The 16,163-nt window shown below is 40.7% G+C and overlaps 1 protein-coding gene across 1 annotated transcript; it reads right to left on the minus strand.

Annotated features, from left to right (window-relative positions):
• Positions 1–1,756: 1,756 nt before the first annotated feature.
• Positions 1,757–14,980, minus strand: bnip3lb (BCL2 interacting protein 3 like b). The gene is made up of 6 exons (XM_026174340.1): positions 14,767–14,980; positions 8,079–8,304; positions 6,229–6,298; positions 5,788–5,891; positions 5,070–5,219; positions 1,757–4,144 (listed from the first exon to the last, which is right to left on the minus strand). Exons 1-6 carry the CDS (start codon positions 14,819–14,821, stop codon positions 4,096–4,098), a joined length of 654 nt encoding a protein of 217 aa, XP_026030125.1. The 5' UTR covers positions 14,822–14,980; the 3' UTR covers positions 1,757–4,095.
• Positions 14,981–16,163: the final 1,183 nt, after the last annotated feature.

The following is a 16,163-nucleotide window of genomic DNA, read 5'->3' on the forward strand; positions in this document are numbered from 1 at the left end:
ATGGTATTGAATGCTGAGCTGTAATCTACAAACAGCATTCTCACATACGTGTCTCTCTTCTCCAGGTGTGACAGGGCAGTATGTAGTGTCAGGGCTACGGCATCATCAGTGGACCTGTTGTGGCGGTATGCAAACTGTAGAGGGTCCAGTGAGTCGGGTAGTGCAGAGCGGATGAAGTCCCTGACCAGCTTCTCGAAGCATTTGCTTACGATGGGGGTCAGGGCTACAGGTCGCCAGTCGTTCAATGAGGAGATGGTGGAGGATTTGGGTACAGGGACGATGGTGGCCATTTTGAAGCAGGCTGGGACTACAGACAGAGAGAGGGAAAGGTTGAAGATGTGTGTGAACACTCCAGCCAGCTGAGCCGCGCATGACCTGAGGACGCGGCCGGGAATCCCGTCCGGACCAGTAGCTTTGCGTGCGTTCACCTTCCTGAAGCACTTCCGCACATCCTCCTCAGACACAGTGTGCGCACTGACGTCATCCGCGGTGCGCACACTGTCCGGTCTCATGGTGTTCGCTGTGTCGAATCTAGCGTAGAATACGTTTAGATCCTCACACAGAGAGGCCGTGGTCTGCGGTGTGCTGGTTTTCCCTCTAAAGTCTGTGATCGTGTTTAGTCCCTGCCACATACTCCGAGGGTTGTCAAACTGTTGTTCCACCCTGTCCCTGTACTCACGTTTGGCTGCTTTGATCGTCTTCCGGAGTTGGTAATGTGCGTGTTTGTAGTCCGATGTGTTCGCGGAGGCAAAGGCGGTGTTCCGTGCCGCGCGAACATCTCCGTTAATCCAGGGTTTTTGATTTGGGAAGGATTTGACTGTTCTGGATGGGACGACATCTTCCACGCATTTCCTGATAAATCCACAGACTGAGTCTGTGTATTCATCAATGTCCCTAGCAGCCACATGAAACATTTCCCAGTCCGCGTGATCAAAACAGTCCCGCAGCGCAATTGGATTGAGATCTGATGGCTGCGGAGGCCATTTGGGTAAAGTGAGCTCATAGTCATGTTCAACAACTTGAGATTACGTGAGTTTTGTTGCGTTATCCTTCTAAAAGCAGCCATCAAAAGATGGGAAAACTGTGGTCATAAAGGGATGGAAATGGTCGGCAACAATACTCAGGTAAGACGTGACATTTACATGATGCTCACCAAATACCAAGGCTGGTATTATAGCATCACACCATTACACCTAAAACTTCAAGGCAGGTCCACGTTTTCATGTTGTTTACGCTATATTTTGACCCTTCCATCCAAACATCACAGCAGAGATCAAGACTCAAACCAGCCAACATTTTTCCAAACTTCTGGTATAGATTTTTTGTAGTCTATCCACTTCAAGGTTCAATACATTGTGCATTCAGAGATGCCCTTCTACCTGCCTTGGTTGTAAAAACTGTTCAATAGCTCAGTAGTTTCGGAGATACTGTGACCAGCCCATCTGGTTTAAGTTACTTAAATCGCCTGTCTTTCCCCAGTCTGATCCTCAGTTTATACTTCAGCAGGTCCTGATCATATGTACAGGCTAAATGCAGTAGGTTGCTGCCATGTGACTGGGTGATTAGACTACTTTAAACAGCTTCAAAAGATTAATTTAAATATTGCAAAGCCAACATCAAAACAAAGCAGTTGAAAATTATCTGAATATTCAATTGAGGTTTGTAAGAACTGCAAGGTGGTTCCTCTTTCTGAAAATAAAATTTAAACTTCAAGTTGTCAACTTTCAAGATAAAGAAAAAGTACAATACAATCATATTGCTTCATTCAGGTAATCTTTAATGACGAAAATGTCCATTATCTTCTCCAATGTAGTGGGGGAAAAAGAGATTAAAGCAAATGTAGCATTACAATAAACACTTTCATACCACGAGTCTTTCAGCTCCTTCCATTTCTATTCACATTAGGCCCTGCCATCAACAATGGAGGTCTTTTGTTTTCACACTTTAAATCATGATCCAGGTCCAACATGACTCCTGTGCGTTCACAATCTTTGTCCAACACCAAGAGAGGAGAAAAAAAACAAAAACATTTCAAAAACAAACTACACAGGAGAGAAGGATTACCACTTTCAAATGCTGCACATACAAACATAGGCAGAAAGAAAAACATTAGTATCTCTGTGGCTGAAACGAGAACATCCACACCCCGCAAGTGGTTCTTAGCCAGTCTTTGAATCAGCTTGTATGCATGATGAGGAGTCAAATTTTACTGTCCCCGTATCCTTTAAGATTTTGTATGTTATTCTTTTGTACCGTAAAATTTCACAATGAAATTCATTTTTGAAAAGGGAACAAGTCCTTGTTAACATTTTGCATTTATGCTTGACTTTGTGTCATAAACGGGAAGAAACGGTCAAGCTAAAGCAAACGTGTTGTGTGGCGACTTACAGGAACTCATTGTGGTGCTATATGCTGATACGCGAACATCAACAGAGTAGACTCGGAGCAAGTGGATAAGGGGAAGAAAACTTAAAAGCACTCAGCTTACTCCTCGATGACTAAAAATAATTACAAAATAAAAAACATTTACTGCAGGTGGAGTGCATATCGACTCCAAATCAACTCTGCAGAAACGCTAACTGACTTCAAGTCATCTGGACCCAGGTTGGCTCAGACAAACTGATCAGCTTCAGAGATAAAGTTTTCCATGCATGCTACAGCCGTCCTAACATTAGAGCCTGTGTTTACACAAACTTTCCTCCAGTCAGTCAGAGATAGATTGAGAACCACTGGGTACCTTCTGCCTATCCAAATTGATCCCTTCATCTGCAGCGTCAAGTTAATTCTCCTCGTTTTTTGTTTTGGCAAACCTGTTGGAGTGTCAGGAAGCACGGCTGGCTGTATCATTTTCCTTAATGGCTCTAAAATCTTTGGAAGTAAATTTCCATGTATAAAAGTAACTTGTTTCATGAGATATCCTCTAAACACTCAAAAATGTTCTCAAAGAAAATATCTAACTTATTTTTTAATCTCAAATCAAAATCTCCCTTTTAGGCCTTTTGGTATCGAACCTTTGAACAATACAACGCGTGCACTAATTTGAAACTATAATCGCGTAAAGTCCAGCCCAGTCTAGAGTTAAAAAAAAAAACAAAAACACCACACATGCAGGAAATGATCAGTTATGCTCCGCAGAAACCAGGAGGCTCACTGAAAGGACAACTTGGACGCTCACAGTTTGGACAGACAGATGAACCTTTCCTGAAACATACACCACTGTTACCCAACCATATTGGTGTATGTAAAATACTGTTCGTGTACACACCGAATGGGACGCGCTGCCTGCCTTTCCATCTACAACCTGTATTCCAGTTCCTGTCACCAAGCAAAATATGCAATCGTATGCACATAACTGCATATTGTCACATAAATCTAACGGCAGACAGAGCCAGACTCCTCCAGTGAATTTCATGAGAGCTTGCGGTATGGGTTGGCCACTGTGGAAATGCCTTTCATTATTTAAAACTTCTCAGTAAACCACCATCATTACAAAATAAATTATTTAAAAAAAAAAAAAAAAATCTAAATAAAATGGCTACTCTGAAAAAGGCATGGTCACATTTTTAGTTTGCGTAGCCAAGTCTGAATTTGCTTCCAAGGTCGAGTACTGGGCTACACCTGCAGGTGGCACAATCTCTGGTCAGTTCTATAACAGTCCTCCCTCCTTGTCAGTTAGTCAAAAGGGGACTAAAACAGCATGTGTAGAAGAAGAGTTTGGTTTGATGCTGCAACCCTCCCTGGAAACCCATGCATTATAAACATTCCAACTGATGAGGAAAAGGAAATATGACCTTCATTTCTGAAAAGTTTATGCAAATTAGTGAAAGATATTGGGGAGGTCAAGAGTAGGGGGAGTATCAACAGACAGTAAGAACAGTAGATCAAGAAAAAAACAAAAACAAAACAAGAGGCAGGAAGGAGGGGAGGCTGAGGAGGAAGAGGATGCACTTTGCCTGAGAACATGTCATATCTCAGGGTTTAGGAGGGGTAATAGGGGCAAGCAGGACAGGAAGGAGAGACAAGCATTCTTCTCACGACAGAAAAACTTCCTCTGACGCTTGCCCACTTCTGAGGCACTTTTCTTCATGTTCATTCTCATAAAGAGCTGGTGGGTGGCATGGTCAGCCTCTTGCCAATGTAGACCCTGAAAAGAAGGTAAATGACGTTAAACACGACTGGGTGTGGTGGTTTAATCAATGAGCTAGGCAAGGTGCCTAAAGCCTGATCTGAGGTAGGGGTACCTCAATTACTCTGTCACCTTTCAATGAATCCATTGAAAGTAAGTGGACATTAAACCAGTGGTTCCAAACTTGGGAGAGCCAGTTTATATGAAACAAGCAGCTGCACACGAGACTGAAAACTACTGGTGTTACATAAGTCAAAATGAATTGAACTCTATGGGGAAGGTAGATGACAGTGCTAGAACTATAGCTTTCAAGGGTCCCATTATAATAACGTTACTTAGTTACTGCTTTAAACAACTTCCCAAAGCAACTCCTGGAGACTGCCAAGCCACAATGACTGCTTAATCTGCAGATTTAATGCTAAATACTGTTTTGCATTGGATACATTTCGCTCTAAAACCAACCCTTTAGTTTGAATGCAAATGCCCAGCAGACATATTCCCCCTCCCCAATATGATTGGTTCGTTAATATCTCCCACTGAATACCACATCATGTTCAGCAAATGATGTCTGAAGTATTAATGCTGTGTAATGATTGTGTCTGACTGGGGAGCCAAGATTATTGTACCATGTGTTATCACATGGAACCCCTGGGAGTGTCACTATGAAGCAGCAGGTGTGCAGCCTTTTAGTCTGCAGCTGTTCTGCCAACATACAAAAGAGTGGTTGCAGCTGATGTTCGTCTGTGGTTATACAGCTCCCCCTGCTGGGGTTATGTACAACAACATGTTTTTTTTTTTTTTTTTTTAAAGATTTTATCCTTTTTTGACATACATTTAAAAAAATTAATCAATAAATCAGTTGAGCAAATTTCACTAACTACTGTCAGTCTTGCTTTAGACATAACACACGCTGCACAGGTGATCTGTGGTGTTTGATTCTTACCCCAGCCCCAGAGCGAGGATGTGTGATAGCAGCAGCGAGGGGATGAAGACTTTGAGGAACTCGGCAGAGAAAATGCCTCCTTTCTTCATGGCCCCAGTCTTCCTCATACTGAGCGTTACTGAGCGTCGGGGGTGCCGGAAATGAAATTCCCTGTTTAAAAACACACGCATTATAGATGCAGAACAGTTGCTTCATAACCTAATGCCTCTCAATAAAAGGTAAATATAGCTGTAAACATAACTTTCAGTCACATATGAAGCAAGCAAGCTCTTTCTGGGTAAGAGTTTGCACCTTTTCTTTGTTTTATACCTGCACACCTTAAAACACCTCGCGTGTTGGAGAAAAGTAGCAATTTGAAAAACACTGTGATGTGAAGAAAACTAAGTGATTAATCAACTAGTTTTAATCCCACAGCATTTTCGAAGCTGGTACCAATTAAAAGAGATGTGTCATGTATGCATGAGATCTTAGGTTGTATCACAGATGTCGTGCACATTTATCTGAGATACATTACAGAAACCTTTAGGTTTTCAAGGGTTTAAGTAATATATAGTTTTTATTCCAGCATCAGAGCTGACACCTTATAGCAGCTGGCTTCGTATTTGTTCTTTAGAGTGACTTTATTACCATAATGATCATTTCCTTTCTCTACACAAACAAGCAGCTGAGCATGATCATTTGCACGCAGAAGGCTGATGTTTACAGAGTTCAGACTTACTTGGGGGGAATGTTTTCCGGTCGACTAGACCAGTCTGCAACCCAATCTGCGTCCTTCATCAAGATGTCCATGTCCTTCTCCTTGTCCAAGACATCCTCTTCAGACTAAAGGCATAAAAACATGTAGTTTAGCAATAAAAGCCTGCAGCCTTTAGGACCCACACAACCTGTCTGTCAGGACAAACGAGACTTGTTTGGAATATTTGAGCATGTGCACGCCATGTTTTCAGATGTCTGACACCAGGAAAACACATAAGTAAAACTATAATGCTGATGACAGGCTGTGCAGACGATACAGAAATACACACTGGGTGTGGCAGCCATCTCCATGGAAACTAAAGGCAGGCAACGGCTGTCATCCCCCTCCAGGGCCAGTGGTTGAAGCTGCCATGGCAACAGACTGATGAAGCATATGATAGGCATACATATGCTTACGTCTTACCTGGCTGTCTCTTCTTTCCGCGTCAAAGATGATCTGACCCTCATCCTGGGGAGAGTGAGGTCGTGGGGGGCTGTGGTTTTAAAAAAAAATAATAATAATAATAATAATAATAATAATAACAACAACAACAACAATTTGACAATTCCCTCATGTAACTTTAAAGTGAACAAGTGATGTACATGTTTTTGCGTCACCAGTTATCAAAGCAGTACAAAAGCGCATATATGCTGTGGTAATGTGTTCTACATACAGAAAAAATATTACTTTAATATCAGCATTTATTGTACCAGTACCAGCTGGCGGATCCTTATCAAATTGATCTGACACACAGCAATACACAGTCTTTATGCATTAGTTTACATTGCAACACTAGGCTGGACTGGATCGTATGACCCAAGACAACAAAATCCAAAAATGAAGGCTCCCTATATTATTTTAACCTTGGGGTAGAAAAAAGCCCCCAGGTTTGGGTGGTATTGCAATATTAAAGTGTACTTCACACAATCTATAAACAAATACCACTAAAGCCTATTCCACAGCACATCCGCCTTGCCGTACCACAAGCACTATAAATGCATCGTCATCATGGATCTGTGAAATATTAAACAAATGAATCACTTAATATGAATAACAGGATTAAAATGCCAACTTGTAGCTTGTATTTATTGGCTATGAGTTAGAAGTCCTTTAAAGTGCTGCTCTTCCTTCACTCTGACCCCTCTGATGAAATGTGTGCAAAGCATCTCAGAAAGATAAGTAAAGAAAACACTTGCCTAATTGCCTCTGAGCAAAATGACACCAGCCTTGCTCTGAGAGTGTTATGACAAAATATATGTCAAGTGCTTGTGTCCCTGATCATTTCTGAGCGGTTTGCTGATACACTGCTCTCAGCTCAAATATCTGAAATCGTGCTCAGGTGACTTGCTGACAGCGGACTGATAAGGTCCCTTTTATCACAGTTTTGAGCAATACACACAAGCACACGATGTGGCTGTGGGGCAAAGGGTCAGTTTGTTGCTTACATGCCAGATAAATTGTGAAGTCTGCTAAGGAAAGAAGAAGCAAGTCGACTGAGACCCTTTCAACTCTGAATTGAATCTGATTTATTGTGACAGAGAAGCCGCTCCCAACGAGCTTTTAGAAGCAAACTGCCCAGTATTTAACACCTTGTAAGAGTTTTTATGTTGCACAAAGTCTTAATGGAGCCTAAAAGCAATTTTCTCAAGGGTTGTAGGGTTTTCACACCAAAATGCACAGATAAAAGCTGGTTTTGTAAATAAATATATGCCAGGAAAAACAATAGAAGAAAAAAAAAAAAAAAGTGCAGCATAGTTTCTGGTTTAACACCATCATGCTAGTCAGGTGACAGGTGTGTTTACACTGTGCCCTGAAGATATCACATCTGATAGGCTGTTAGCACAGTGAGCTAACACTTCATCGAGTACTATTCCCTGTCATAGCATGTCACTGGTAAGAATCAGGTGAAAATAAGGTCATCATAGCCAAAACCCAGTATTACTTCAGAGGCATTTGACTTGCTAATACACTGAGAGAAAAATCACAGGAAAAAGCTGGAGAGGAATCAACTTCCTCATGTGACTAAATCTTCTATAAATACAGGCCTTTATGAACCAATGACTTTCTTGACTCTTGATCGTGATTAAACTCCCGTGTCCTAATCTGTGTTTAATGTCAAACAGATCTGGGAATACAGGAAGCTTTGCAACTAAGCTGGTTTTATTCTGAAAGTTTTAATATTTGCACTAAAAATGAAACTTTGTTGTTAAGAATAAACTGAATAGGTTAGAGATATACGGAGGAGCTTGAGCGATGTTTGTTCATAAAAGTACCTGTCACAGGACGAGTTGCTGCGGCTTGATTCATGCTGGGCATCCAAAAGGATCTTTTCCATGTCTCCGTTGTGGATTGAAGAAGAGGATGGGACATGCTCCAAGCCTCCCACTATGGCCTCCTCTTCCTCCACCTGAGGGAGCGGCAGCAGGCCCGAAACAGAGTCAACTGTTGACAATGACTGGGCTTGGTGATTTCTGTTCATCTCCAACTCCACCCAGGACCCTGAGGGAGAAAACACAGAAATATTATTCAGTATTTGTTTCTTTCTGATGTGAGTTAAAGCTTCATTTTAAAACATCTTCACTCAAACAGAGAAGAGTTTTGCTGCTAGGCTAACTGTAATCTCTCATAAAATGTGTTCTTGCAACAAGCAGATAGAAAACTAGCGGCTTCTGAATTTACAAGAACTTTGAGTTTAAATGGCCAAAGTTATAGTTCAAGAAACACCATTTACTTTCCATTTGTTGGTCTTTTACTTATTTGCAAAAAAATAACAGTAAAATATTCTTGGATCTTTTCTTTCTATTAGAATTACAAACAAAAAGATTGTTTATATTGTGATAAGAGAACCATTGTTATCTTAAATCTTCTTGTATAAACATGAGCCAGCTTCTATTTTTAGAAATCCAGTTGACTCTATGGACATGTGTTAAGCTAAAGATTAGATTAAATTTTGCATTGCTTTTCAAAAAGGGAGACGCGTGCACATGCTTCCCTGTGCATGGACTTGAAAACAAGTATTCAGGTTATCAAACAGTTAACCAAATTGTTTTTTAAAAAGTTAACATCCACCACTTTTTATAAAATAATTACAGACTTTAAAACAAACAAACGAACCAGACACAATGACAGGACATGTTTAAAATGTAAATTTCCAACAATGTGCCTTTTTAGCTTGTGAATGAAATAAAACCCAACCCTAAACCTTGATGGGTTGCAGTTAACAGGCCAGATCCTAGAGCTGTGCGGGATAGGTCATTAACTATCCTGATTAAAGTTAAGCATTCTTAGGCTTTGAAACTCACTGCCGTGCCCAGTAATGAGTTTCGAGTTGTTGCTGGTTCTAAGTAAACTTGTTTATACCCGTTACTGGCTTGCACAGAGCTAAAGAGGAACCTCAAGCAGGCTCTCCATGAGGAAACAGCTCAGCAGGTCTGACCACACAATAGAGAGCAGGAGAGAAAAAAAGAGCAGACCACTGTCAAATTTTTTTTGCTCGTAGAGAGATAAACAACAATGGATAGTTGAAGTTTTGTTCAAATGGGATGGGGGTAGTTCACCTGCTCTCAAGTTACAGTTGCAGGAAAAACCTGGAAGTCTGGTGTGGGCTTGAATTGCATTCAAGCCATAAAAGTATATATCATATATGGGTATACCTAATGCCCCAGAACATTTTTTATCCATTAAAAATTTATGTTTTGTTCTAAACCGTAAACACTATTTGTTACCAACTCACTGTGTGTTGATAGAAGCATACAGCTATCAACTCTCTCCTAATTAGCCTCATATAGAAAAATGAGAGTTGTTAAAAGGAAATCTCATATTAAATACAGTTCTAATAATAATACATTTTATTTATGAGTGCCTTTCAAGTCACCCAAGGACACTTTACAATAGGATAAAACACTTAGTAAAACAATTGCAGAATAAGAACAATAAAATAAAAGCACAAGATAAAATTAACAAACAGTGGATTCACAGTGAATATGCAGATTTGAACAGATGAGTTTTGAGTTGGGATTTAAACTGGGGGAGAGAACCAGTGTTTCTTATTTCTGGGGGCAGAGAGTTCCACAGCCTGGGAGCAGAGCAGCTGAAAGCTCTGCTTCCCATGGTGGTGAGGCGGAAGGAAGGTACAGCAAGCTGGATAGAAGAAGAAGAACGAAGTGAACGGGCAGAACAGGTGGTGGTTAACAGGTCAGAAAGGTAAGGAGGAGCGAGGTTATGAATGGCCTTGAAGGTGAGCAGAAGAAGTTTGAAAATTATCCGGAATTTCACAGGGAGCCAGTGAAGTTCCTGAAGAACAGGGGTGATGTGCTGGTAGGAGGGGGTTCTGGTGATAATGCGAGCAGCAGAGTTCTGAACCAGTTGAAGCTTATGGAGGGATTTTTGGGGGAGACCATGCAAAAGAGAATTGCAGAACGGGTGAGATTATTGATGTGAGATTTATAGAAAAGCGAACTGTCCAGGATGACACCAAGGCTCTTAACCTGAGGAGAAGGGAAAACTGTTTCCCTTCTCCTCCACAGTTTCGATAACCATCGAAACTGTGGAGTTATCGATGGCTTTAATTTTTCATCATCTACATTTTTAAAAAGAGGAAGTGAATCAACTGTAAGCTTTCAAATTTCCCACTCTATAAGCCTGTAGAACCTGTTCAAATCATAATTTATCTCCACAATCATGATAATATGGAAAGCACAGTAACATACGCAAAGAATGGTTTTATAATGACATAACATTTTTTCCCATATGTACTAAGTAAAAGTGTAGAACAAGTAACCATCATCAAAAAGATATTATTATAATAATTTAAATAGAGATGTCTGAACGAGGTCCAGGGCTGTGAGTGACCAAAACTTACAACAAGTGTGACCTGAAATGACCATTTGAGTCCATCAAGTCATCAGGAAAGTGCTTATACGTCAGGTCTGGGAGGCCTTTCCCCATAGACACGGGGAAGTCTTTAAAGCCACTGATTATTATTATTTATTCTTTTTTTTTTTTTTTAATCTTTGAGTTTTGCATGTCTACATACATTAGTCAGAATTTGACCGATTTATGTCTGTTATGACAACAGAAGTCTCTTTGCCACCCACAGGGTGACAGATTCCTTGAACTACTAGGGAAAGCGGCAAAGTTTTAGCTGGAGCCTTGGAAGACATTACTCTCAGCTGGCATCTGACTGGTTATTCAGATGATAAATTGCACCTGTTGTTATCCTGCCACGACCTGTCACAATATTTGCCTTTTGTTTTATGGCTGGTACAGGGTGTGACAAAGCCACAGCATTCCCTCTGATTAAGGTAAAGCGGCCTTTACTAGGAAATCCAAGCAAAAACATGCAAGACAACAAAGACAGAGCATGTCAACAATCACTTCCTGAGGGGAATTTCCTGGAAAGAGACAAGCTGGGCGCCCAAAACTGGCAGTTGAAGAAGTTAAAAAGTAATGTCATTTTCACAGCCCTGTGGTGAAAGAGCACCTAGTGTACAGTATGTGCTGTGGCTGTGATATATGACGCTGTCCCCATTTGTACGTGATGTCTGACATGAACTGGTAACTAAAGAGTACAGCATGTCAGAGATGAGTTACAAATTTAGAGGGGGGCAGATTACCCAAGTCTAGAATTTTGAGAAGGGGGTGGGGGGAATCTTTACGCAGCTTTAAAACACTTTCTCCTCCTACTCCACCCAAAAAAAAAAAAAAAAAAGGAGGAGAAGTCCTCATAAATATTACCATTACAGTATGTAAACACCATGTGGCATAGAATTTCATAGACAACAGGTCAGTTAAAAGCAAAGGGTGCAGCCCCCCCCCCACACACACACACCCCTCCCCCCCCTCTTAACAGGCCTCGACTCAGCACTCACACTCATCCTGCAGATTACACGGTGGACTGCAAGCCAAGCTGCTGTTGACAGGCCATTGTCTCCACTCTGTGGACTAAAACCACGTTACCATGGTGCTGATGCATCCGAACATTCTGGCCCAGCCCAGCCATCAGCTGTTGGTGGGGTTCATAGGGGTGAGACATGATGTTAAGGCTAAAGCTTATCCATGGTCGCATGTTGGGACTCAAGACCCCTGGGATTACATAACTATATTTATGACACTGGTGTGAGTGAGAAAACACCTAAAAAGAATCAGATTACAAAGTGCACTGCTGGCCTCTCCCTTGTGATAAGCACAAGGGCTAGCTGTCCTTATAGGTGTGTCACAGGTTTTTCTGTGACAACACAAACAGTACATGCACTAAGATCCACATTTTTTTCTTTTTGATCTTCTAATTTGGGCAGATGATATTCAACAGGCTGTTTCATATATATTAGAGATGGACCGATCCGATATTACGTATCGGTATCGGTCCGATACTGACCTAAATTACTGGATCGGATATCGGAGAAAAATAAAAAATGTAATCCGATCCATTAAATATCACGAAAGCACCTCACAAAACTTGCAACGCGCCGTAACTCACCTCAGAACGTTAGCACGTCGGAGCAGTATGCATCACTTGATAGAGCGGCTGTGACATGCGGGACCTGTCGGTGGTCTGGATAGCATGTGGAGCTTCGCTAGCAACCAGGCATTTCATCTCCGACAAAGTTATATAAGTAAACTTGTTTATACCCGTTACTGGCTTGCACAGAGCTAAAGAGGAACCTCAAGCAGGCTCTCCATGAGGAAACAGCTCAGCAGGTCTGACCACACAATAGAGAGCAGGAGAGAAAAAAAAGAGCAGACCACTGTCAAATTTTTTTTGCTCGTAGAGAGATAAACAACAATGGATAGTTGAAGTTTTGTTCAAATGGGATGGGGGTAGTTCACCTGCTCTCAAGTTACAGTTGCAGGAAAAACCTGGAAGTCTGGTGTGCTATAGTACTCTTTACTTTGGGAAGGTACCATCTGTGCAGTCTGCAATTTTGTTGAAGAAAGATGTTGAATCTATTTAATATTTCTTGAAAAATAATTGATTTCTGTGCATTTTTTTTCGCACTGCATCAAATTAAGGTTGATTACGTCGATTAAGCATCATATGGTGGAGCGTGAGGGGTGGTTCCCTATTTTTTATTTATTTATTTTTGTTGTTGCTGGGAGTTGGAACCCTATTAGTTAGGTTGCTTAATATTTACACTAAGTACTCTTTAAAATACCAGAATAGGGAGGATGGTGTAGGTTTAAGTTTATTAGATTGATCAGTATTGCTGAACTATGAAATATTTTTTTTGTATACAGGTATAACAGAATAGCTTTAGTGTAGTTGTTGTTTTAAACTTGAGTATGAACTTGCAGACTTGCAAAATGCAGCAAGATATTTTAAAAAACAGTTTTGTTGGTTAAAAAACACTATATCGGATTCATATCGGTATCGGCAGATATCCAAATTTATGATATCGGTATCGGACATAAAAAAGTGGTATCGTGCCATCTCTAATATATATATTAAAAATGTCTGCCATGAACTCGGGTGGAATACATTTACCATCCAGTGACCAAAAACTGGCAATTTTCTAGCCTTTTTTAGAAGCAGCTAATCTCCACTGGTTGTTCAAAATGATGTGTGTGTGTGAAAACCAGCTGGAAAGTTTGTTTCCTATCCAGCAGACTTTGGCTTAAAATTAAGCAGCCTCTGTGTTCTTACATGCTGCCTCTTGTATCATACTCCTCACCTCCCCAACCAATTTCTTTCGTCATGTGTATAAGGTCTGTCCCCTTGTCGTTGTGGCCAAAAATGGCATGCCAAGTCATTGCATGCTATTTATGTTGTAAAACTTGAATCACAAAAGCTGTCTAGGCAGAGCCCCCCCTCAAGTAAGTAAGCCGGAGTGTCAGCGTTCTAATCACACCACCTTTAAGGGCATGTTTTAGACAGAGGGATGCTAGCCAAGTTGCGGTCAATACTGGACAATCCTTCACACCCTTGTAGCTGTTAGGCACAAGATGGAGAGCCATAGAGGCAAGTTCAGCAAAAGACTCATTCAAACACAGGAAATCAAACTTTATAAATGCTCCTGATGAAACCTAGGTGTTTTTCCACTTATAATATCACATCTATACTGTACATAACATTAGTTTAACTTTGGGACATTTAATTTTAATTTAACATTAGTTTTACTTAATTTTTTTGGGTATTTTTTGGAATTTTTTTTTATATATTTAGAGATTTTCCATATTTGTATAAATGAACATCTGTAACAAAACAATTCGCCCTTGGGATTAATAAAGTATTCTGATTTCAATGCAAACAATGGTCTTAAGTAAAATATTTATTTCATATCTTTCTATAAATACCAATGGACTTAGTTAATAAACTACGAAACTAAAGTTTAGAAAAAAAAAAAACAAAGTGCAAATGTTTAAACAGACATTTATTTGGCAGAATAAATTAAAGCAGATGAAAACCAGAGGGAAAAAAAAAGGAAAGAATATTAAGTTTTAATTCCGCTTATCAACAAAAACTTATGTCGACGGGAAAAAAGTTACATGAACGACAGAAGTAACCTCAAAAATCCAAGCAAACGAAAATCTTAAAGACAGTACTTAAGTCTTCTAAATTTCTTTTTGCTACTTTCCACGACACGAACGATTCAGGTTAAATTACCAAAATGCATTTCCCCATTTTTGCCACTTTGAACTTTTTCGATCTAGCCTTGTTGACAAAGCTTAAACCCCACGTCTACGTTCTACCTACCAATCGCTGATTGGCTTAGGATCCTGTCAATCGCGCGTACAACTAAAACACCATTGGCCCAAACAGTGTCAATAAACACACGGAACATACCGTTCTGTAAACCGTCCCCTTGTAGGCAGCTTCGCCGTGAAAAAAAAATACATAAGCATACAAAATTACTGGTTAGCCCTGCAATAAACCTACTACAAAAACATCCAGAAATTATTTTTAGAAAGAATATAGACCGGGTAGCTGTCACAGTTGAGCAGTTTGGTTAGGATTTAGCTTACCGTTTAGCCCCGAGTCTCCGTTGTTGTCTGTAGAAGTAGTGTTAGCGTCGGACATCGTCGTGCCTGGCGAGCAGGATGGGTTGCATAAAAGGCTCGAGTCAGTGCAAAAGGCGCAGTGTTTTAGCTGCACACATTCAGAGTTGTAATAAGAGAATAGACCCGAGTCGTGTGCTTCTTTTTTTCCTTTTGTTTTTTTTTTTTTCTTTAAGATGGGGGTTGAGGGGGACAGCAGCTAGCTAAGCTACAGCACAGCTGTCGCTTGTTTTCGAGCGTTAGCTGGTCTGGAAGCAGCCAGTCTCCCCGCGAGCCCGCTCACGCCTTCGCTCCCTCCCTCTCTCCGGGAAGCTGGGTGATGACATCACAGCCTCCCGTTGATAAGCGAGAAGAGAGGGCGAGTCGACATAACGAGGCGGAAAAAAACAAAACAAAAGCTCAGGATATTACGTGCATCAATAATTGGAAAACAGAAGATCCGAAGTTTTTTTTTTTTTTTAAATTCTCTCTTTTTTTTTAAAGCATCGGGATTTGTTGCTCACGGGCTCTGCGTTTGCCATGCAGGACGGGACGTGTATGCCCCCACGTACACACGCGGTCAAGCCACGAGCCAGATGAATGTTTATTACCGGCTTTCAGCAAGTGGACACCCTTTCAGCTGATTTCAATAAACTTTCAGCGGCTGAATTTTATCACGTTCATCAAGTATTCCCTTAATCGCAACTGCACGTACGTCTTGCACGGTGAATGATGGGGCAACAGCTTTAAAAAGAAAAAAAAAGTCCCCTTACCAACTGAAGGAGTTTAATGAGGTCAACAACAATGCTCTGTGATAATCCAGCTGTAACGCTTAGCATAACATCAGTTGAGCAGTGATGAGATCCCACCAACAACCAAGCATTCACAAGGATGCAAAAAGTAGTTCCTTTATTTTCCCCTCCCCCCACTGTCATTGATTAAAATTGTAGTTATACATTACTAGAGGCATCAATATACTCTTAAGTGTCCACTTTTTAAATAGGGCGTGGAGACATCCAAGTGCTGCAGATCTTCTGTGAGGCTCATTGCACCATCACAGTTACAGTATCAGTTACGTCTGCAGTAGTTTAAACACTGTAATGCCTCAAATCTTTTCTTTAAAAAAAAAAAAAAAAAAAAAAAAAATTGCAGTCTCACATCACAGACATCCAAATACTTGAGTTGGTGCAGCAACAAAGTCCAGTGTCAAATTAGATGTTATTCCCTGTTGTGAAGTGCAGCTTGAGCTGAATGTTGTGGTACAGGATTGGGGGGGTAAAAAGCCATCCCCCCCTCAAAGAAAAAAGAAAAAAAAAAAAGAAAAAAAAAAGTCACGTTTCGAGGTTAGGCTTCATCTCACAAAATAGGACGGAACAAACCTGTTG

This window comes from Astatotilapia calliptera, chromosome 7, assembly GCF_900246225.1.
Source record: "Astatotilapia calliptera chromosome 7, fAstCal1.2, whole genome shotgun sequence".
Taxonomy (NCBI): domain Eukaryota; kingdom Metazoa; phylum Chordata; class Actinopteri; order Cichliformes; family Cichlidae; genus Astatotilapia; species Astatotilapia calliptera.